Genomic DNA, 24,809 nt, shown 5'->3' with positions numbered 1-24,809 from the left:
GAGGTGAGACAGTAAACAAAACTGCAATACAGTATGATTGCTGCCACAGTGAAGGTGTTTCTACAGAGTGGGAGGAACGCTGGGGAGGGCCGCTTAGTGGCTTAGGGAGGTCAGGGAGCTTTCACAGAAGAGGCAGACATTTGGCTGCAAAGTGCACAGCAAAAGCACTGATTTAGATTGGTTAATGGTGAGTTTTAGTTACCTGCAGAATATGGAGGTGTCTGCCAGGAAGGCAGTAAAGGTTTGGAGGTCAGGAGAGCCTTCTTAGATGGAAGCAAGCTTTGGGAAGAGTTAGCTTTAGAAGGTGGCTGTCCAGGAAGACAGTAGTGGTGTGCAAAGGCTGAACAGAATGGGTATGTGAGCATCACAGGAAGACATGTCTAAGCACATACTCCACTCACCCTGATTTCAAAGCTTGGTATATTTCCTAAGTGAACCAGCCAGATCTCTTGGAGGAGGGAGGAACTGGCTATGGTGTAAGACACACGCTGTCAAAGTTGTGCCCCATTCTTAAGTATCTCCTTCCATGTGTTGGACCACTGTTAGCATCCTACTTTGGCTGCTCTCTATCCTTTTAGTCCCTCCACAAGAGGAAAGGATGCCTCTGATTGGTACATTTGGGAAGAATAAACTGGGCATGTTGCAGTCAGTTCCTCCTCTCTGCCTCATGGGAGGAGACTGACCTCAGAGCACAAGAATTCCCCTCCCCCATGCCACCAAGGCTGGGCCTGAGAGGAGGCTGCCCTGGCCAGCCCTGCTGTCACTCACTCAGAGCAAGAGCAGCAACAAGCCTTGGAGGTAACGATGGAGCTTTAGAACTCTAGCCACTGACAAGTTGTCCTAATTGACAATTAGTTTAAAATCTGAGTAAGAATACTCTTATCAGACTACCCTTATTTTGAGAAGGGCCCTGAGGCATGTCAGAATCTAAAAAAAAAGCAGCAGTAATTTGAAAAGGCTCCTTACACAGACATGTCACACCAAGGCGAGGGTTAAAGAGTAGAGGATGATAGAACCTGAATGCCAACACTTAAGTGGAGGGCAAACGTAAAAGGGGATTTGCTTCTAAAGGTAAACAAGCCGAGGGAACCAAGAGGACATAGAGCAAGCGCAGGCAGAGCTAGTCTCAGAGGGAAGGATGGTCTTCTTGCTTGTGTCTGTAGGTAACTCTGTAGGACGGCCCAGAAATGGCTTCGGCTCCTCCTGCCCAAGGTTCTAGAACCGGAGTTTTGGCCAAGTTGGCAGCGAGCTTTTAAGGACAGACATTCAGTAACTTAATGAACCTAGGACATTTATCGTCCTCTATCCCTCAAGCAGTGGTGCTCAGAGTATAATGATGGATTAGCAACACACTGTGCCGTCTTTCTGGCCTCTTGCTGTAATTAATATTTAAAATAGGATGTGTGAACTCTACTATTACAAAATTTAAGAAAACCTCATAGAGCTGCAAGGGCACTCACCACCAATTAGAATACTGCCTGCTGCGGCCTTTCCCAAACAATAATATTAGAAGAGTGTTCCCTAATGACAGAGATAAGAAATTCACTTTAGAAAACCAGAAAAATAAAGTATAAAATAAATAAAAATTACTTAGGATTCTACCTTAAGATAACAAGTATTAATAATTTGCAGTATTGCCCTAGCTGGTTTGGCTCAGTGGATAGAGCGTCAGCCTGTGGACTGAAGGGTCTCAGGTTTAATTCCAGGTCAGGGCACGTGCCAGGGTTGCGGGCTCGATCCCTAGTAGGGGATGTGCAGGAGGCAGCTGATCAGTTATTCTCTCTCATCATTGATGTTTCTATCTCTCTCTCCCTCTCCCTTCCTCTCTGAAATCAATAAAAAAAAATTTAAAAAAAATTTTCTTTAAAAAAATAATTTGGAGTATTTGCATATATTTTAAAAAATAAAATTGAGATTAGTGTTTTACTTTGCTTTTTCTATTTAACATGTTGTGAATAATTCTCAATGATTTACTCTTCAAAAACATGATTCTTAATGGTTGAATAATATTCCACTTAATGAATAAACATACCATTATTTAACCATTCCCCTATTTTTTGCACATTTGAATGGCAATCACTTTTTCTCTATTATGAGAAACCTTATACCTCTTGTGCAGCTCTGATTATTTCTCTAAGGCAAATTCCTAGGGGTGGACTCGCTGAATCAAAGACTCCACTGGCATTAAATACACTTGTACTAGAATGTTAGTCCTCTACTCCCAGGTACAAAAGCTCATAAGGCTGTGGTGAAGGCCATTTAAATTAGCTTGAGTAAGGTTCTAAAGGCAAGACTGAAGATCCTAGCAGTATTCTGAATCAATTGTAAAAATTAAAATCAAATATAGGAGTGGCTACAGGAGTTATAAGGCTAAATTGGGGAGAAATGGAAGGGGGAATAGGGACAATACGGAGGAGAAAGCTGGGATAGTAGAAGGGAGAATGCTTGCCTATATTTTCTGGGGAAGAGACGGGAGCTATTGAGAATTTCCATGAGAAATCACAAGCAACTGCTCCACCCTAGGCTGCCTCTCATGGCTCATTCCTGGTGTCTGCGGTCATGCTGTGAGGACTAGATGGATTATAAAGGATGACCAGGCCCTAGCTGGTTTGGCTCAGTGGATAGAACATTGGACTGAGGACTGGAAGGTCCCAGGTTTGATCTGGTCAAGGGCACATGCTCAGCTTGCGGGCTCAATCCCCAGTAGAGGGCATGCAGGAGGCAGTCAATCAATGATACTCGCTCATCACTGATGTTTTTATCTTTCTCTCCCTCTTAGCTCCCTTCCTCTCTGAAATCAATTAAAAAAATACATAAAAAATTAAAAAGATAAAGGATGACCAGCATAGTGCCTGACACACAAGCTCCAGAAATGTGTGGGTTTGGTTTTTTTTTTGTTACAACCTACAACCTAATGACTCGCACAATAATGAGGGTGCTCAGGATACAGACTAGTCAGCCATATAATTAAACAAAACTACTGAATAAACACTGAATTTAAACTACCTATGTCCATATATGGGTTACTATATCAGTGAAAAAAATCTGGCTCTGTAGCTCTGCAATAACAAATAATGTAAAAGGGATAGCACAGGAAAGGGAAAAAAACACAAATCTATTTTCTTCCCATTTAATTCAGGCCATAAATAAAACTAACTTCAACAGGTAAATAACAAATTAAATAGAGGTATACCTCATGAGTGTTTCCTTCTATTTCAGCAGTTCTCAACCTGAGGGTCGCCAACCTGTGGGTCGCGACCCCTTTGGGGGTCAAATGACCCTTTCACAGGGGTCGTCTAAGACCATCGGAAAACACATTTATAATTACATATTGTTTTTGTGATTAATCACTATGCTTTAATGTTCAATTTGTAACAATGAAAATACATCCTGCACATCAGATATTTACATTACGATTTATAACAGTAGCAAAATTATAGTTATGAAGTAGCAACAAAAATAATTTTATGATTGGGGGTCACCACAACATCAGGAACTGTATTAAAGGGTCGCGGCATTAGGAAGATTGAGAACCACTGTTCTATTTCCTTATGACTCCTGCCCTCATCATTTGTAGCCCCTATCCATGGAAGAGAAATGGCCCATAGCATCACTCCTCTAACACACAGCAGCTAGCTGCCGACTCACATGGCTCACTTCTCTGCTCCAGACCATGAAGAAATCCCACGGGGAACACCGGTCAGCCCATCTCAGCATCCCATCCACTCTCATGTTGTATATAAAATTCATCTAGTAAGACACAGAGTTAACTAGATGCAGGGTGTCAACAAGACAATGAATGTTGCCTACCTCTTTCCCTTTTCCTTTCCTGTTGTATTTTATCTCCTGTAATGGTGGTTCAACCCACAAAATTGGTGAGGAAATAAATTTATATCATGTGGTTGGAATTTGGGTTCTAGTAATCTTTGGTGGCAGGGGGAAATCCTTGTAGCACTGAAACTATTCAAAAAGCAACCAGGTGTAATTGTTTTTAAGATGACTCATTGGGAAACTAAGTAAGGCAGTGGTTCTCAACCTTCTGGCCCTTTAAATACAGTTCCTCATGTTGTGACCCAACCATAAAATTATTTTCGTTGCTACTTCATAACTGTAATGTTGCTACTGTTATGAATCATAATGTAAATATCTGATATGCAGGATGGTCTTAGGCGACCCCTGTGAAAGGGTCGTTCGACTGCCAAAGGGGTCGCGACCCACAGGTTGAGAACCACTGAAGTAAGGCATCTGAACAGGAAAATCAGGGAATTATGAAACAGAATTTAAAATTGAGCTCTTCCACTGACTTAGCTACATTTCAAGTGCTCAACAGCCATGTGTGCCTAGTGACCACCACCTGGGGCAGCACAGACATGGGTCATTTTCATCCTCACAGAACAGGGATGCTGCTGTGGAAATGTTCAGAGAAGTGGGCAAAAGTAAATGGACAGAGATAGTCAATGCAGCACTGTCTGTAAAGCAAAAAAAACTGAATACAACAAACAAGGAATAGTTAAATAATAAATAATAATGTCACATTTATACTAAAGTATAAAATAAAAAAACATGAGGCAGATCTATATAAACAAACAAAAAGGGCTCCATGTTGAAAAGTATACTGTGAAACAAAATATGCATTTTCACATTGTATATATAGTAACTCTAAAGCCACTGAAAAATATCTGCAAGGATATATATCAAATTGTTAGTAGAAGAAATAGGGTTTGAAGAGAGGAATGGCAATTTTCACTTTTATTTATGTTGAAACTGAATTTGTTACAACAGCATATATCCTATGTTTTAAAAATATTTTTCAAAGGAGTTCTACTTTTAGAAAGATGACTTACCCATAAGTTGTGATCATACTCTACTCATTTTTTTCCTAAACCGGAAATTCCATTCTTTGCTTAGTATTTTTCTAGACGTAGTAATCAAGACTATTTTCCTGAAGCCTGGGAAGAGCCCCAGATGTTTCCCCCTCCAGCTTTGGCCTCCTCCTACCACACTTTCTTCCCTACAGTACTTCCTCCTCAACTGTCCCCTTTCCTTTGCCGGTCTTTTGACCACTCACACCCTCACTCTTTCTCAAAACGACCAGCCTGATACTACTCTACTCTGTAACACTGCTAACTAAAGGCAGTCAGTGTCTCAACAGAACTGCTCTGCCCAGCAGTTCAAAACTCACCGTTGCACTCCTCGGCCTGAGTACAGAGGAGTAATAAGAGTGAGGTACACTAAAGTGGAAGGGACAGGCAACAGCATAGATATTTCAGACATACCACTTTGGGCATAAATCCCACCTATGAGAGTATTTTCCAAAGCAAATCACACCAAATATAAGAAAACCACCACTAGCAAATCAGATGAATGATTATGTTAAATGTGATGGGTTTATTTTATTTTACTCTGATGCAAAACCAAAGATTCCACTACAGCACAGAGACCAATATATCAAAAGGTCATGAAAAAGTGGTGTGGGACATGCAGGACGTGATGTACAAACTGGAGGTCAGGTTATCTCCTTTGTAATGTGACACTACATTGTCGCTGAGGAACACATGTAAAAGAATACTGCGGAACTGAACTGAAATGTGGCACACACATGACAACTTCCAGCATGCCGTCAAGCACCTCCCTTAGGACGGACTTGCGATTTCTAGACTTCAGTGTGGGGAGAATTACCATTCTTTGGAAGAATAAAAAGTTCACACTTTTGAAATTTCAGAGAAGAATTTTAAGGCCAAAACAGTGGGTTCATTTCTCTTCACCTCCAGGGAGAAATCTGATGCTTTATTCAAAACCGCATTAAGCTTCTAGTTCAAATCCCAACCCAACCTTGTGACCTCCTGCATTGAAGTTCTTTCCGTCGATTAAAGCTGATAGGGTCAGTTTGACTCCTAGGAAGAAGAGAACACAACAATCATTTGTGACAAGTATTACAATCAGAACTGCATTTACTAGAAACAGATGGAGTCAATGGCATGGGTTACGGCTGGGTGTAAGAGACACTAAGCATGCAGCTATTACTAAACTCAACACAGGGTTATCCATAATCAACTGATCTGTAATGAGCAAAGCATAATCATGGTAAACTTTAATTGGAATTCAGGGTTAAGAAGAATGAGTGATCAACCAAATTCATAAGCCAGAGTGCCCAAGTTATAGCTAGAAATACACAAAAAATTTTTAAGCAACAGTACTTGATGTTTTACTTTGTATGAACAATCAAATGTTACAAAATTGTCTGAATCAGCCTATAGTGATTATAGGTTGTTTTGTAGGTTATTTTCATTACTAGAGGCCCGGTGCACAAAAATTTGTGCACTGGCGGGGGGGTGGGGGGCGGTGGTGGTCCCTCAGCCCAGCCTGTGCCCTCTGGCAGTCTGGGACCCCACAGGGGATGACCACCCGCTGGCTTAGGCCCGCTCCCCGGGGGATTGGGCCTAAGATGGCAATCAGACATCCCTCTGGCAACCCGGCAGCCCTCGGGGAATGTCCACTTGCCAGCGGGGAGCAGGCCTAAGCTGCAGTCGGACATCCTTAGCGCTGCTGAGGAGGTGGAAGAGGCTCCCACCGCTGTACTAGGAGCCATCAGCCTGGCTTGCGGCTGAGCAGAGCTCCCCCTATGGGAGCACACTGACCACCAGGGGGCAGCTCCTGCATTGAGCACCTGCCCCCTGGTGGTCAGTGTGTGTCATAGTGACCAGTCATTCCCAGTTGTTCTGCTGTTAGGGTCAGTTTGCATATTACCCTTTTATTATACAGGATAGAGGCCTGGTGCACGGGTGGTTTGCCCTGAAGGGTGTCCCAGATCAGGGTGGGGGTCCCCCTGGGGTGCCTGGCCAGCCTGGATGAGGGGCTGATGGCTGTTTGCAGCTGGTCACACCCCTTTAGGGTGGGGGGGTCCCCACTGGGGTGCCTGGCCAGCCTGAGTGAGGGGCTGATGGCTGTATGCAGCTGGTCATACCCCTTCAGGGTGGGGGTCCCCACTGGGGTGCCTGGCCAGCCTGGATGAGGGGCTGATGGCTGTTTGCAAGCTGGCCACACCCCCTTCAGGGTGGGGGTCCCCACTGGGTTGCCTGGCCAGTCTGGGTGAGGGGCTGATGGCTGTTTTTAGGCTGCACCCGCTTTAGGGTGGGGGTCCCCAGTGGGTTGTCTGGCCAGTCTGGGTGAAGGGCTGAGGGCCGTTTTCAGGCTGGCCAAGCCCCCTGGTGACAGAAGCTCCCAGCCTCTCCTTATTTTCTTTTTCTTTTTTTATTCTGGAATTTATTTACCTTCTATAATTGAAACTTTGTTGCCTTCAGTGGAGCTCAGAGCTGGCCGTGGCAGGCAGGAAGCTTGGCTTCCTCCATCACTGGAGCAACCAAGCCTCCTGCTCGCTCCAGCTCCGTGGCCATTGCCGGCTAAAAGCAGGTATCTGGGGATTATTTATCTTCTATAATTGAAACTTTGTTGCCTTCAGTGGAGCTCAGAGCTGGCCGCGGCAGGCGGGAAGCTTGGCTTCCTCCATCACTGAAGCAACCAAGCCTCCTGCTTGCTCCAGCTCCGTGGCTGCCAGCTGCCATCTTGGTTGGGTTAATTTGCATATAGTCACTCTGATTGGCTAGTGGGCGTGGCTTAAGGCGTAGCGAGGGTATGGTCAATTTGCATGTTTGTATTTTATTAGATTAGATTCCTCTATCACCTACCTGAACCCCACTGTTATTAATTTTACTTACCTGGTCGAAGAGTCTGAGTATAACCCAGTCCAATCAGGCTGGCGTTATTTACTTTAGCCTAAGATTAGGAGATGAAATAGAAACAGTGAGAAAACAATCAATTTCATAATATATAAGTCCATTACGACCACCACTTCATGCATCAGATTTCCAAAGCTAAAGCACCTTAGGGCCAATCTAGAATGACTGAAACTAAAAATTTAATTAATAAAAAGATAAACCTTCTAAGAAGTTAAGAGAACTGGTAGCAACAGCAGGGACCTTGAAAATGCATGCATAACGGCCTCAAGCAAATCTTTTTAAAACACTGTGCAAATATCCCTGTGTACTGAATTCTTTAAGATGCAAGTTTACAGCCTTTGGTTAGAGCATGATCTCTGGTAAGAGACAGATCTGGTTCAAATCTTGGCACTGCCACTTATTGTGTGACCCTGGGCAAGTTACCTGACCTCTCTAAGCCTCAGTTCCCTCATCTGTAAAACAGGCATGAGGACACTACTCACCACCTATAGTTGTGAGGATTAAATGAAATAATACACGTAAAGCCCTTAGCACAGTACCTGAAATTTAAGAGCTCAATTAGTGCTATTATTAATAAAAATTACTAATACCAATAGGAATAATCAAATCCCATGAATTTATAGATAAGAAATTTTGAGGCCAAAGAGAGAAAATGACTCGAGAAGGTCAGACAATAGCCAAATATAGGAGGAACTAGGACTAGAAGCCAATATCCTGACTTCAGGTGTAATACTCTTTTCACTACACAATGACTAGCTCATAAAAGTTAATACAGAACATGCAAACTACAACCATATCACAACGTTAATAACTTAGATGAAACCCTAAGAGTAGACACAATCTGGTAGCACTTTCTTACAGCTAGAGAAGTTCTACAATCCAACTTGTATTTAGCAGCGATGCCAAAACGGGTGTTGTTACTGCCAGCTGTCCAAGCAAGGTTTATTGACGTTTCAATCTTCTCATTAACCTTCTGGTAGATAGACCCTCCAAATTCAGTGCCATCATTCCTGTTTTCATGGTATAAGAAAAAGTCAAAATATCTAGTTTGTACCATAGTTGTGATATAGAAACAAATTCAAAGATTTTCTAAAATAGGATGTCATTTAGCAACTATAGATTTCAGCAAACTTCTAGCATAAATAACTACCAATCAAACAAGGAACTAAACCCAGTTATGTAATTTAACCACCTAATTAAAATGTAGTTAGCACTTGATTCATTTACTTGGCTCCTCTATGATATAAATTTTTTAGTCACAATTAAGTTATATATAAAGGCAGACACCTCAGGTGAATATGACCTAGAGGTCTCTCTGATGTTCATAGAATCTATAAACTTCAAAGTTGAGTTCAACGAAGATCCCACATAAAATACATACAGTGGTATAAGTATGGGAATAGAGCCAATTCTGGATTTCATTTAAAAGTGTCCTACAGTTGCCCTAACTGGTTTGGCTCAGTGGATAGAGCATCAGCCTGAGGACTGAAAGGTCCCAGGTTCGATTCGGGTCAAGGGCATGTACCTTGGTTGTGGGCACATCCCCAGTAGGAGGTGTGCAGGAGGCAGCTGATCGATGTTTCTAACTCTCTATCCCTCTCCCTTCCTCTCTGTAAAAAATAAGTAAAATAAAATAAAATGAAGTGTCCTACAGTTAGAAAGCACCCTCCCTACAATACCTAAGGTGCACTGCTCCAAAGAAGTACCTAAATTGCTTCAAGGCATCCCAGAGATTAGTCCCTGAGTTTTCATGGTTTTCCTGAAAACACTGTTCATCAATCTTAATGCCACTGTCTATACCACTGCTTGACTTTATTTTAGTCATCATAAGCGCATTAGAATATCTAGTGGAGGAAACATGCAACACTTCAAAAACACGTGCTTTCTCTTTCTGGTATAGCAACAGTGGTGCCTAGTAGCCCAAGACATAAAATACAATTTAAAAGTTCAAATTCATTTCACCAATAGGATGCAGCCTACAGAAGTGAATCCAGAATCACTTTGAGGATCTGCTGCTCCTGACCAAGGGTATCGGAAAACATCCAGAGAATGACTGGAATGCTCGTTCTTCATGACCCAAACAGACCTGTGTCAGAAGACTGCAAGGCTGAGTAGGCAGCAGAGGAAGGACCATCTCCTAAGGACCCCTTGTATCAGGAGGTGACCCATGTCCTGGGCTCTCTCCATCCCAACGCTGCTTCTACAGATTCTAGAGTTCCATTAAGTATGGATGCAGGCTGAGAGGCCAGGAACTGCCAGCAACACTGCACAATGCACCAAGTGCACTAACCTTTGGCAATGTTTTGCTGACTATGAAAATAGTGCAGCAAGGCTGGATGTTCACCAAGGCACACTAAATGCAAGTACCATCACTTCTCAACATGCTAATGGCCACCAACTTTTTGGGTGACTGTACTGGCACTAAGGGAGGAATAAGTTATAAACACTCACACATGAGTGTGCAGCTGGAAGTCTGCAGCCTTGTAACCCAGGGCAAAATTATTCTGTGACAGTTTGGATTTGGCTGTGTCAAAACTCATCTGATAGCCAGCAAGCCAACCTTCAAAGCCTAGTACAGCCCAGCCATAGATGGTTGGGCCAGAAAAATCTATATCCACATTACTGCCAAGACTGAAACAATCCCGTTTGTAGGAGGCCTTCAACTTCCCACTCTTCTTTCTGTGAAAAAACAACACAACACATGTGAAGAGTAAGACTTTCTGATACTGTTCAGGAATCTTTACAGTAAGATCCCCTCTCCCCTAGTGGTAGATGGCACACATACAACAAACATGTTTCAAATTACTTAGCTTAAAAAATATAATTTTGTTAGTATTAGACATATATATACTATTTTTACCTATTCCTTAGTATAAATTCAAATGATGGGTTATTTCATGATTAATTTCTTGAAGGCATGAAGAAACCTATAAAAAGGGCCATTTAACCGGTTTGGCTCAGTGGATAGAGTGTCAGCCCGGGAACTGAAGGGTCCCAGGTTCAATTTCAGTCATGGGCACATGCCTGGGTTGCAGGCTCAATCCCCAGTAAGGGGTGTGCAGGAGGCACCTGATCAGTGATTCTCTCTCATCATTGATGTTTCTATCTCTCTCTCCCTCTCCCTTCCTCTCTGAAACCAATAAAAAATATAATAAAAAAATTTTAAAAGGAGTAAGATATTTCAGAACCAAATTAATAATCTGAATTATATGTATATGTAGCAGCCAAATTTCTTTAAATATTTCCAAATGCCCAAATGCTACAAAAGGTAACAACACCTGACACACTTAGCTTCCAAATTAACAACCTAACCTATCATGGAGAGAAGTGTACTTTTTTTCTTAAAGGGTACAGCCCTTTTGTAAACACACTTATTTTCCTTAGGGTCAGTGTTTTCTCTATAGACAATGTTAGATGGAAGAGAAGTGTGCATTTTTGAAGGGTAATACTGAAATTAGTTCTTAATAATCCTTTTCTATTCCAATCAGGCCTTTTATGAGACTATGTGTCCTGAAGATAGTTAAAGTGTGTGGCAGGAAGGACGCACCTGTTGATACAGCTAAGAAATGCCACTCTGCACTTTTGTTCTTTTGATAGGCAGATAGGGAACAACACAAACCCATTTTTAGATAAAGAAATTGAAGCCGGGAAGTTGGGAGGATTTATTAAGGCTAAGAAAGCAAGTCAATAGCAGAACTAGTCATTATAGTGTTCTACATCCAGATTACATTGTTTTCTTAAGAAATTCTCAGCAAAATACCGTATTATTTTGTAAAATACCATAATATACATCTAGTCCAAAGAGGCCCAGTGCATGAATCTTTGGAATCACTTAGGAAATACCTAATGTCAGACCCTTCTAGTTCCTAAACTTTTTCTACTATTATGTGCCTCTTTGGACTAGATGTATATTTTTGTTCATCTGTTCAATTTTCAAAAAACAATTTTATTCTGCCTCAAGGGAGTCTTTCTTTCTTTTCACTGCATACACAAGGTCTCTAATATTCCTAACAACCTCTGAAGCATCAAAACTTTTTATTGCAATTTCGCACTTAAAACCCCTCAGGCTAAAAAACATTTCAGAAAATGGGGTTTGGATAATTACCCTGTGTTCGGTACAAATGTGGTATCAAGAGTCAGTTTCAACCCTTCAGCCAACTGAAAAATAAAGATTTAAAATTAATAATTAGTAACTTTCAATTCTTATTTTGACTCAAGAAACCAATTCTAAAATTTTCTCTAACTTCCTCTCTAACAACAACAACAAAAAGGAAGTCATTAAAGACAAATATTAAATTATTTAATAAATTACCTCTTCATCCTTCTTTGTCCCTTTACCCCTTTACCCTTACCTCAGGCTTCATCATGATTCTCTCATCAAAACAACAGGTTAAAATATAAAGGTCAAATTCTCTTCCAGCCAGTAATGAAGATCATAGTACAAAAACAACAAAGTCCTAATACAACAAAATACTCTCTTGAAATTAGAGTAATAAGACAGCCTGATATTTAACAAGCCAAGTTAAGTACTTCATTCAGCTATATATATCCTATATAATAAAAGCCTAATATGCTAAGTCCGGTCCTCCGATCGGCCATTCAACCAATAAAACCTTAATATGCTAATGATATGCTAAGGCCACTCAACCGCTCTATGACATGCACTGACCACCAGGGGGCAGACGCTCCAACTGGTAGGTTAGCTTGCTGCTAGGGTCTGGCCGATTGGGACTGAGCGAGACGAGCCAGACATGCCCTGGAGCCTTCCCGCGGTCCCTCCCTGGCTAGCCAACCTCCCGCGTCCCTCCCCAGCCCCTATCATGCAACAGTGGGGTCCCTTGGCCTGACCTGCGCCCTCTCGCAATCTGGGCTGAGAGACCCCCCCCCAAGTGCACAAATTTCGTGCACTGGACCTCTAGTATATATACTGCAAGGGTAGGCTGGCCTTCCATCCCCCCGCTGCCGGCACTGGCTCCCCTCCAGCTACCAGCACCAGGCTACCCACCGGCTGCCAGCACCTGGGACCTGGGCTTCCCTCTAGCTGCTGGCAGTTGGCCCCTTCCCCCACCCACACCCGCCTTGGCTGGAGCTGCCCGTGTCCGCCGCCACCCCCCTTCTTTCCCCAATTGATTGCCCTGCTGGCCAGTGGCCTGGGCCTCCCTCTGCAGGGCGATTGTGGGGCAATGGCAGGGCCCCCCAACCAATTGCATCGCACCCACCTTGACTGGCCTAGCACCAATGTGTGTCATAGTGTGGGTGTCCGGATGGTCGTTCTGCTGTTCAGCCTTTTGGTCGATTTGCATATTAAGCTTTTATTATTTTATATATATGTGTGTGTGTGTGTTTGTGTGTGTGTGTGTGTGTGTGTGTATTAGAGGCCCAGTGCATGAATGGGGTCCCTCAGCATGGCCTGCAGGGATCAGCTGAAACTGGCAGTCCAACATCCCCTGAGGGATGTAGTAGTGCATGAAGTGGCAGGCAGCTTCCCGCTCATCCCGGCCCCGCTATGCCTGCCGCCATCGCCGTAACTCGGTAGACTCGCTGCCACTCTGCTACAGGCACCACCACAGCTGCAATTGCCAGCCATGAGCCAGTTGTACGGTGCCCGTCAGTCAGCTGAGTGGCACTCCCACTGTGGGAATGCACTGACCACCTGGGGGCAGCTCCTGTGTTGAGCATCTGGCCCCTGGTGGTCAGTGCATGTCATAGCAACTGGTCGCTTAGGCTTCTATATATATAGATTACTTTTATAGGGTAATGTACATATAGACAACTTCAAAAAAAGTGCCCTGTACACAGCAGGCCCTTGACAAATATTTGATATATTTATCTTTGAAAACATTGTAGAATTTTAGAAATATTTTTCTTTGGAGCAAATTTTGCAATGATTACAAAACAATATTAAAACTAAATCACTGCAAATAGTTTGGTCTACCCAGGAGAAGCTTAGGTGTGTAACAGAATAAGTAGAACAGTTCAGAATAAAGATGTAGAGTAATAATTATGTACTCGCAAACAAAGCCCTACTTTCTATAAACATAAGACATACCAAAGAAGGCCACGAACAGAGAAAAAATATGGCTCCTGGGTAGGTTGTAAGATTTCATTTAGATTACATTTGGGGTTTTTTCATCATCTTATCTGCAAGATAAATTTAATATACAAATATCTGCTAATGCTTTCTCTTACCTTATTCTCCCAAGAGATTTCTGTTCCAAGAGTATTGTCTGTGTTCCATTTTTGGGTGAATGTAAGTCCATAGTTACAGATCTTATATTTTGTCTCTAGGTTGCCTGATGCTTTCCCTGTGTCAGTATAAGCATGACCAGAAGTAGAAAATTCCTAAGCAATAAAAAATAACTTTAAAGGGTGCTCATCAAATAGCAAAATACCATTTCAGAAAGCAGTGTTCAATGCAGTAGACACCAGTACAATTAACATTTACTACAGCCCTTACTCTACAGCAACTTATTGCCTGCTTTCCTTCTTTCTAATCTCTAAATATTTTAACCAGTTTTAGATCTTTCCATTACTCCATCTCTCTTATTGATATTTCTTATTTCATATATTCTCTTACTAAATGGAAATCGTATATTCTCTCTTTAAAAAAAAAGTATCTTAATTGAAAATAAATGACTTTACTAAAAATGAGAAAAATATAGAATCTTAAACATTTTACTTCCATGGCCTGAAAAAGATGATCAGTTTTCTATCATCGTTTAAACTATTAGTTAAGTTTAAAGTCCTTATAATTCACAAATCAGTGGAAGCACTAGTCTCTCTTCCTCCTTTTAATAGGGTCAGAACTCTATCGCATTTTTAAAAAATTATTTTCATTGTTATAAAATAAACAATATTTATAATGTTAACCACGTTTTAATGTACAGTTCAGTGGCATTTCGTACATTCACACTGTTATGAAAACTTTACTACTTTTTTCCACAAATCTATTAAAACTTTCAGCATAAACAATTTTAATATCTGAAAGTGTCTATCCAATTGCTATAACAAAATGCAATGTTATAATTTATTCCTCTACCTCCTTCTCCCCTTGTCTACCTTTAAAGTGCTTTCTATCAAATAGCTATTATGAGTACCTTAAAATAGATCCTCCTCTCTAGTTAGGTATCATTTCAGTCATATGACAATAAGCAATTAGAAATAGATATCCTTCTAGGGGAAGCAAACAGTCAACACCTGTCACTGACAATCTATGAACTGTCAAGAAAAAACCATTCTGATTGGCCCTGTTTTTAAAGAACATTTCTGAAATACTGCCAACCCTGACCAGTTATATTTCACTGCCTGCAACATGAATCCTCCCTTTAACAAATACCCTGCTCCCTAACTCTGTTTCTAGGCTGATGAAACAACTGGGAAACTCTGATCTGTTTATCAACACCACACAGAAAGTTTGCAGAGAATATCATGCTGCATATTTAGGGCAAGGCCTTAGTAAAAAATGATAAAAAGCTAGTCATGTTTAACAGTTCACACAATTACTTAATGTGGCCAGCATTTTTTTAGTAGATCCAACTACCCAGTGTTTTATTTTTTACACTTACCTTTCATTAACTTGAAAGTATAGCATATATATTTAAAGAAAGAGTAGTCAGTCTACCTTTCTTTTTTATCATTTTAGTTTAAAGTTTTGTCAAGTCTAAAATACCAATTACGAATTTCAAAGAGAAGAAAGGCTAGTATTTTTCTAAGTTCAGTTCCAAGCTCATAATAGCGTGTTTTAGTCTAATTTCATAATTAGCTCAAACAGTGCAAAACACATTTATAACATGCACACAGCTCTACATTAAATGCTAGAAAGCAAAAAATAATCTTAAAATGTTACTGTTAAATAAAGGGTATATGATAAAAATATCAAGATCCAATCTAAGAAATTTGGAGCAATGGATATAATTTATCATGAATCAGTACCAGAGACCAAAAGCAACCATAAAAATAAGCACACATATGCTGTTTTTCTTACCATCTGAATGAATATTCCCACACCACAGCAGCATGAAAGGGAGATAACATTTTTAGTTGATGGTTTTTGCAACATAAACCTAACTTGAGCAAATTCTGAATGAGTATTGTATTTCTATCTTAACAGAACCATATACAATGTGCCCATCCTATTAGTGTAGTTGCATATGTATTTATTCACCACTAGAAAATCCAGGGAAAGAATGACAGTGACAAACCAGGTTTATACAGAGTCTGAGACAAAGTATCATAAGAATTCCACATACCTCTTCCCTTCTAATTAAATCATTATGCCTAGAAATAAACTTTGCATCTGTTTGAATAGGTAATACCAAAAAAGATGAGGCCAATTAGGAGAAATCAGAGAATGAGGTGAATGTAAAGGTAATCTAGTTGCTAAGACTTAATACAAGCTCTGGTTAATGATGCTTTGAAAATATGCACATATATACCTTTTACTATATTCTTAACTTCCAGTAAAAAAGACTCTATGGTCATCAATAAAAACTATAAACTAATTTCTTTGTGCATTTTATTTCTACATTTGCTTCAATTAATCATGAAGAAGCAGAGGCTAAAATTAATTTATTCTTGTAAAAGGATGATAAAACTTGTATGAACTGAATACAATGAAAGGAAAGTTTTCAGTGCCCATACTCATGAAGATTTATAATAATATGGCATGGGTCAAATATATATATACACACACACTATACCTTCTGAGAGTAAGACTTAAGAATAGTCTAGTTATGACAAAAACAAAATTCAACCTGACTGTTTCTGGGCTTAAGTGGCTGAGTGAGGATTCTCACTGAAATCTGAGAGTGGAAGAAAACTGTCGGGAAGAGAGCACAGAGCCAAAAGTATGCTGCTTCACACAACCAGACTGAACACTGATTTTTAAACTGGTTCCTTTCAGTTCATGAGGATACATTTATTGAAAATATATTAGGTACTTACCACTCCACTACATGACTTGGTTCTCAGATCTATTTTGACCATGCCAAACCCTAGACACACACAAAAACACAGTAATGTACAAAATGTAACATTCACTCCAGTTTTTGTAACTCAGAAATGATGAAGATAGTCCATAGTCCCTTCCATTTGGAAAATACACAGTATTCTCATTAGGTGAGACTTCCACAAGAAACAATTATAATGAACTAGCTTAAGCATAATTTTTAAACCCCTCAAAATAATGAAGACGTATTTTAAAACTATAAGTTAAAGAACAAATAAATGAATGAAATATGTACTATTCTGAGAACTAAAATTATTAGAAAATACTATGCAGATATATATACAAGCTTAAAATATATATAATTAACATTACTAGTTAATAAAAAACATCAAATGCGTACAACACAAAAAATTAAAAGTTTAAAGACTAAACTTTAAAAACTAAAAATAAATGTCTATTGGATCAAAGAATATATGTTACTCCGAAGACGTTAAAAGTTGGGTCTTCACTCTTACAAAAATACTGCCATTATTTAGAGAAGGAAAAATGATTCCCCTGCTTTAATTGCAGCCACAGAAAGCATACATATTACAGATTTATATTATTTGGTCTTATTTTCTTTGTTTTGTCAACCTTCAACTGAGGATATTTTCCCATTGATTTTCAGGGAGAATGGAAGAGATAGGGAAAGACAGAGAAATATTGATGTGAGAGAAACACATTGATTAGTTGCCTCCTGACGTGCCCCGACCAGGACCTGGGCCGGGGAGAAGCCTGCAATCGAGGTATGTGCTCTTGACCGGAATCGAACCTGGGACCCTTCAGTCCACAGGCCAATGCTCTATCCACTGAAACAAACCAGCTAGGGCTGGTCTTATTTTTAAACAATTGTTTTTAAAACTTGTGTGACTCCTCTAAAGAATGAAGTCTAATAACCTGTTAATAGTTATCCCCTTAAATTTTGTGAGACACATTAATGTTGATTAACCTCATTTTACTAGCATGATATAAGCATTTAATACTAACATTTACCTCACACTGGAAATTTACAATAGCATACTTACCATATCCTTTGTTGAAGACATCCTTGGCAGCCTTTCCTAGGTCACAGTAAGTTGGTGTGTTACACATCTCTTATAAAGAAAAATGGGAACAATGAATAAAAATATCCATTTAGTATTTATTCACCCTTAGTCCTTCTACTATACAGAGCTGTGAGAAGAGGTACACGTTTTCTCTTCCTTTGCATCATTAATGCTTACACCCGAATGCCAGCAAAGCTGAGAAGGCATTCAGATCCTTTAAAAAAAGCTTTCCTGAACACTGAAAAATAAAAGGGTTTTTTTTTCAGGAGAGTCAGAGGTCATCTTCTGATAGCATTTCAAAGAAAAGAAATTTCTCACAGGCCAAAGGAGAAATGTGTTCATTTAACTTTTTACTTTAAGCAAAGGAAAATTTACATTAGAAAAACTTCTCTGAGGCTCCTATAAAGCCAAAAAGCTGTATAAGGCAACAAGATAAATTTGTTAAGGAACTGTAAGCTTAAACAGATGCACTAAAAATCTTCAGGGTTAACATTTTTGCCACTCTGAAATTAAGCTCTTAAAATGAGAATTACCATATTAATTGAAATGCAATCATCCAGAATATGCCCTCTCAGAGCTCTTCTTTTTTTTTTTTTTAATATATTTTTATTGGTTTCAGAGAGGAAAGGAGAGGGAGGGAGGGAGGGAGGGAGGGAGAGGGGAGAGAGAGAGAGAGAGAGAGAGAGAGAGAGAGAGAGAGAGAGAGAGAAACAGCAATGAAAAGAGAATCACTGATTGGCTGCCTCCTGCTCACCCTTTACTAGGGATGGAGCCCGCAAGCCAGGCATGTGCCCTTGACCAAAATCAAACCAGACCCTTCGGTCCCCAGGCCGACACTCTATCCACCGAGCCAAACCAGTTAGGGCTCAAAGCTCTTCTTAATACAAAGTGCTAAAATATTACCCATGAACCAGAAATAGGAATAATTCTGCCTGCAGTAATCTCCTTATCAAAAATTGGTGTACTCTCAAGTTAAATCCCAAAGAGCCTTGACTTTTTACCTTGCTGACTTAGTATTCACCCAGCTTTCTGCTGCCAACAAGACTCACATCGAAATGCTCAGGGTGTTTTTTTTCATTTTTTTAAAAAATATATTTTTTTGATTTTCCACAGAGAGGAAGGGAGAGAGATAGAGTTAGAAACATCGATGAGAGAGAAACATCGATCAGCTGCCTCTTGCACATCCCCCACCGGGGATGTGCCCGCAACCCAGGTACATGCCCTTGACCGGAATCGAACCCGGGACCTCTCAGTCCGCAGGCTGACGCTCTATCCACTGAGCCAAACCGGTTTCGGCGAAATGCTCAGTTCTATCAACTGCTGAACATACCCTTCCTTTGCCCTTTGTGTAACAGGAAATCTTTTCCTGCAGCGGTCTCAAAAACCATGTGTAACCAACTGTACAACCACCTGAAGCAACCTAACTAGCCCCAGATACTAAACCAGAAAATTCCAGAGCACCAGCAGGCCCTTGCAATCCCTATGCCTACATGTTCAAACCAGTATTTATTCAGCCCAGGTCTTAACCTGGCCTTCTGTTAAGTTTCTGCCTATGCCATCATACCTGAACGTGACATACACTTAGGATGCACTTCTTAATTGTGAATTCATTAAAAATTTGTTCCTTAACCCAAATCTGTCAAATACGACAGCCATTGTATGTTAAGGGAACAGTGTAATACACACATACAGAGAGAGTTAGGAGGAAAGAGTATGTAAAGATGAAAGGGTCAGGACAAATGTACTGTCTCATACCATAATAAAACTTTGTTTCAAGGGAAGAGTATAGTAAAAATGAAAGGGTCAGGATAATAAATGTACTGACTCATTCCATAATAAAACTTTTTTTCTAAGCCATAGGGTTTCAGAGTTCACTTCCAGAGCAATTATTTTACAGTTCAGTTCCTTGTATTCAAATGATATATTCTATACATTTTACACATTGCAATCTGGTATTACTTTTTATGATCACAACTGATGCTGGTATCTGTTGAAATTTTGCCAGAAGACTATAATTTGGAAAGGTAAGTACAGAAAAAAAACAGGCACCATACATTCAAATAGAAATGTTAAGGCTTTAGAGTCTGGTTTTTCATCTCCTGACAAAAGAAAAGGTGCACTTGAATGTTTAGAAACATCGATCTAGGGCAGTGGTTCTCAACCTTCCTAATGCCGCGACCCTTTAATACAGTTCCTCATGTTGTGGTGACCCCCAACCATAAAATTATTTTCGTTGCTACTTCATCACTGTCATTTTGCTACTGTTATGAATCGTAATGTAAATATCTGATATGCAGGATGTATTTTCCTTGTTACAAATTGAACACAATTAAAGCATAGTGATTAATCACAAAAACAATATGTAATTATATATGTGTTTTCCGATGGTCTTAGGCGACTCCTGTGAAAGGGTCGTTCGACCCCCCCAAAGGGGTCGCGACCCAAAGGTTGAGAACCACTGATCTAGGGACTCATCACGACTTTTCAGCATTCCACTGCCGGGCGTTTTGCAAAAGTCGTGCAGCTGATTTCGTTTACCAGCTGATCTCGGTTCTGCCCCTAGCTCAAGCTTACTTCTTCGGGCCCACGGTTTCCGATGGGAAATGTACGACTGGTATGATCAAGCAAAAAATCGAGAAGACAAGAGACTTCACGTTACTCGAGAGCAACGAAAGCCGTCATCGCCCTTTTCGATTAGCGCTACAAATGCACTTGTTACTTGTAGACGCGCACACGGTGCCGAGGTTGCATCCGGTGCAGACGCGGGAGGAGAGGGCGTTCGTGACCTGGGTGCTGCGGCTTTACCCCGGAGCTGACCACACGGTCAGCGAAGAGCCCGTCTGTTCCTCGCGTCTCCTTTTCAGGCTGCACACACAGCATCCTCCCCACGGCGGTAAGGATGGAAGGGCTCCCACGATACTGGGTAACAATTCCAGGGAGGAAGCTGGGGAGCGGGGAGTGGGTTTGGGGTTCGGGGACCCAACTTCCCTAGAAACCAACCTCCTTTCCGGCTTGACGCCAGGAAACAAAGTCCCACGGGCACCCCAGGCGTCGGGGAGGTCGCGGCTCGGCGCTCGCAGCGCCGCCGGCCCCCGCCGGCGCAGCGGCTCCATCACCCAAGGCGGCCAGGGCAGCAAGGTCCCCTTTTGCCCTCCGCGGCCCACCCGGGCCCGCGCCCCGTTAGGCTGCGCTCTCCCTCCCGAGCCCTCCGTTAGGTTCGCCTCCCGTCGGGTCCCCGGCGCCATGGCGACTCACCGCCCCTGACCCCCAGCCCGCCCCGCGGCCGCGGCTCCCCTCACCTCCACCTAGAGAGCAGGTCTCTGCTCAGCCAGGGCAACGCTGAAGGTCTTCTTCAACCAACGCCGTCCGCGCCTGCGCGGCCTCGCTTCCCCCGCGGCGCCTGCGCGCCCCCGCCTCCCCCCGCGCCGCGTATGCGCCGTGGTGTCACTCCGGGGTCGCGCGCCGCGGAGCTGCGTGCCGAGAGGAACAGCTGGGGCGAACCAACACCACCAACTGTCCGGCTCGGTGTGTGCGCGTGCGCGTGCGTGTGCGCGTGCGCGACAGGCCCTGCGCGCAGGTGGCCAGGGCGGAGGTCTAAGGCCTGGGGGAATCGCACCTTTGTCGCTAGAGGGCTGGCTCTCGCGAGAACGCTCGGAGGTTACCAGTTACTGTTGCCATGGGAGCGGCCGCCCGGCGGCGGGCGGAGGAGACTTTACTGGTACTCTTGGCTGGTGGCTGCGGTGGCTCGCCACCAGAACCCGGCCATTTCTCTCTCTGGCGGATGCCTTGCCCATCTTTATGGAGAAATCTCCGACTGCGTAAATGTCAAGAAGGTGGCCCATAGGTCATCTCACCTTACGGATGAGAAAACGTTGGCCCCGAGGGGTGTACGTGATGTCACGTACTCAAGATCACACAGGCAGCGGTAGGTAGATGATCATTCAAAAGAGAGGTGGAGGAGGGAAACCTCTTTAGAGAAAAATACAAGCTAATGCATGTAGAAGGAATTATAGATATAGAAGATCACCACTTGGGAGCCACCAATAATTGATTCAGGCAAAAAAAAATTATCAATGGATGCAGGATGGCTGAAGGCATTCATGTTTCCAAGTATCACCGCAGGTTGCTTACTAAAGAGAAAAGGGTACCTTCACATCAAAGAAATCAGACTGGCGTCACGTGCTCCCTGATGGCGTGCACAGAGGACCGACCCAACGATCATTATTCTTGCCAAAAGTGTGTGACTTGTCTCTATTCGTGAGGAAACAAACTCAAATTGAGGGACATTCTGCAAAAACAACTGCCCAGTCTCTTTAAAAATGTAAATTTCACGAAAGATTAAGCAAAAGGCTAGTGAACGGTTCTAGATTAAAGGAGATGGGCGCGGCCGGTGTGGCACAGTGGTTGAGCATGACCCATGAAGGAAGAGGACACCTGATGGATTCCTGAGGGGTGGGGAAGTACATGCCTGGGTTGCCGCTGGATCCCCAGGAGGGGGAGCAAGAGGCAGCTGATGGGTGTTTCTATCTCTCTATCCCTTTCCCTTCCTCTCTAAAAATCAATAAAAATAAAAGGAGATGAAAAAATATGATACTAAAAACAATGTGATCCCAAATTGGACCTTGAGGTGGGGAGCAGCCTTATATGTGAAACATTATTAGGACAGTTGGGAAAATTTGAATGTAGACTGTATTAGAAATGCAATCATGTATTGCATCTTGGTTATGTAGACAGGGCATTGTTTTTAGGAGATACATGCTACAGTATTTAGGAGTGGAACAGCATGTATCTGCAACTAACTCAAATGGTCAAGAAAAAAAAAAGCAAATGTGCAAAATGTTAACATTGGTGAATCTAGGTAGAAGATATATGGGTGTTCATTACATTATTCTTAAAACTTCCCTGTAAGTTTAAAATTTTCAAATTAAGAAGTTGAGGAGAACCCCCACACATGTCTGTGATGTTCAGTTCACAGACTAGATCGCTGCTTGAATCAATGGGCGATATCACTATTTCAGGCTAATAAGAGAGAAGTAAGATAAGTGCTCCCAAAGGACTCATAATGCAGAACTTGGACAAATGCCTGCAAAATGAGGCAGAATATGATGAAGGTCATAAGCAAAGCAGGACTCAGTCGGCTAAATAAAATGAGCTTTGGAGTCAAAAGAGGCTGGGCTTGTATCTCAGATCTGCCAACTCTGGGGTATTAGACAAGCAACTTCTCTATGCCTCAGTTTCTACACCTGTGAAACAGAATAAGATCTACTTCAGAGTATTGTAGTGAATAGTAAATGAACTAATGTATTCATAGCACATACTTACCTGGCATATGGAAATGTTCACTAATTACTAACACAGATGAAAATTAATATGCAATAAGAGTTTAAAAGGTATTCAACCAAAACCCTATTTATTCATATACTAGAGGCCCGGTGCATGAAATATGTGCATGGGCTGGGGGTGGGGGTGGGTTCCCTCAGCCCGGCCTGCACCCTCTCACAATCCTGGACCACTGGCTCCTAACCGCTCGCCTGCCTGCCTGTCTGATCACCCCTAACCACTCTGCCTGCCTGCCTGATCACCCCTAACTGCTCACCTGCCTGCCTGATCGCCCCTAACTGCCTCTGCCTGTCTGCCTGATGTCCCTAACCACTCTGCCTGCCTGCCTGATCGCCCCTAACTGCTTGCCTAACTGCCTGATCGCCCCTAACTATCTGCCTGCCTGCCTGATCGCCCCTAACCACCTTTGCCTCTGCCCCCACACCCAAGACCCGGGCTTCCCTCCCTCTGGCTGGCCACAGGCACCCAGCACCCTGGGCAGTGCTGCCCAGGCCCTGGCTTTATCAGGAAGGACATTCAGAATGACATCTGGAAGATGTCCAGTCTATCCGGTCTAATTAGCATATTACCCTTTTATTAGTATAGATATGAATATTAGAGCCACGACTTCAGCCTGTACTTTGGCATGGACCTGGCTTTTGTCAGGTACAGCAGACCACTAAAGGCTATAAGGAGCACTTTGCATGGGAATCGGGCAGCATTCCTTCCTTTGGCTTCTGCTATCTAAAGACCTTTCTTCTGAAAGGACCTGGCACCACCCATCCCAGGTGGTGCAGAGAGACTTCCTCTCTTCCCCTACACCTGATGCAGGAAGGTGATGAAAGAAACTGTTGAAGAAAAGAGCTACTGCAGATGGAATCCTTCCTTTGCTTCCTGCCCCTCTGGCCCTGTCAACAAGATCCAGGTTAACACTCAATGTCCATATCAAATATCTGGCCTTGGCCACTTCAAAACTACAGCCAGTTCTCATTTCCCTACCTACACTGGGACCTAAACTCTTAGGTAGTTTAGAAAGTACATTCTCAGTCCAAATCCTAATAACATGGCATTCCTCTCCTGTAAAATCTCTAGGATCAGAATTTTGGAGCAGGGCCTTTAGACTCCTTCATTTGTGAGACATTTGCTGAGTGCTTATTATGTGCAGGCACCCTGCTCAGAGCTGATGTATGAGGAAACACCCCAATATGTCAGTGCCGTGTGGGTCCAGATGCCCATGAAGGTGGTGTCACCTAGTGAGCAAGCTCCCAATACAGGTCACCTACTCTAGTCAAGAAAACCTGCTGATCTGCCTATGCTGCCTCTTTGAGAGAAAATCTCAGAAGGTTTGTACACTTTTACCTTCAGAAATGAACACACAAGTCAGAACAGAAGCCCCACTGTGAAGAGCTGGTGGCTCAGTTACCCTAGGTGTAAGGGAAATTAAGATTCTGAAGCCAGTAGTGTTAGTTCCCTATTTCTTGGAAAGGGCCCAGTTGCTTGTTTTTGAGGATTCCAAAATTCCTGGGGGTGAGGATCCCCTGGTTACTGAGTGGCTGAAGGCATCTTTGAAGAAGAGGACGTATAAGCCATGTGCCTGTGCTTCTACAAGAAGGCAGCAGAGCACAGGGACCCTGCAGGGAAGACACCTAATTGTGCATAGGGAGGAGGCTGAAGGCTCCTCCGAAAAGTGATGTCAGGATAACCCAGGTGGTCAGGAGGGGA

General features: G+C 42.4%; 1 protein-coding gene across 4 annotated transcripts; it reads right to left on the bottom strand.

Moving 5' to 3' along the window:
- Window positions 1-5,361: 5,361 nt before the first annotated feature.
- On the bottom strand, window positions 5,362-21,278 carry VDAC3 (voltage dependent anion channel 3). Of its 4 annotated transcripts, none has more exons than XM_036299455.1 (10): window positions 21,068-21,278; window positions 17,748-17,816; window positions 16,680-16,729; window positions 15,721-15,723; window positions 13,926-14,078; window positions 11,842-11,894; window positions 10,188-10,415; window positions 8,596-8,746; window positions 7,716-7,773; window positions 5,362-5,894 (listed from the first exon to the last, which is right to left on the bottom strand). In XM_036299455.1, exons 2-10 carry the CDS (start codon window positions 17,812-17,814, stop codon window positions 5,803-5,805), a joined length of 855 nt encoding a protein of 284 aa, XP_036155348.1. In that variant the 5' UTR covers window positions 17,815-17,816; window positions 21,068-21,278; the 3' UTR covers window positions 5,362-5,802. The 4 variants fall into 4 exon arrangements, with proteins under 4 accessions (XP_036155348.1, XP_036155349.1, XP_036155350.1 ...); XM_036299456.1 differs by lacking the exon at window positions 21,068-21,278 and adding an exon at window positions 18,302-18,324; XM_036299457.1 differs by lacking the exon at window positions 15,721-15,723 and having other exon boundaries at window positions 21,068-21,276.
- Between the last annotated feature and the right edge of the window lie 3,531 nt (window positions 21,279-24,809).

The sequence above is a fragment of the Myotis myotis genome, unplaced genomic scaffold, assembly GCF_014108235.1.
Source record: "Myotis myotis isolate mMyoMyo1 unplaced genomic scaffold, mMyoMyo1.p scaffold_m19_p_3, whole genome shotgun sequence".
In the NCBI taxonomy this organism is placed as follows: domain Eukaryota; kingdom Metazoa; phylum Chordata; class Mammalia; order Chiroptera; family Vespertilionidae; genus Myotis; species Myotis myotis.
The sequence above is the reverse complement of the archived record's forward strand: the minus strand, read 5'-3'. Positions and strand labels throughout refer to the sequence as shown.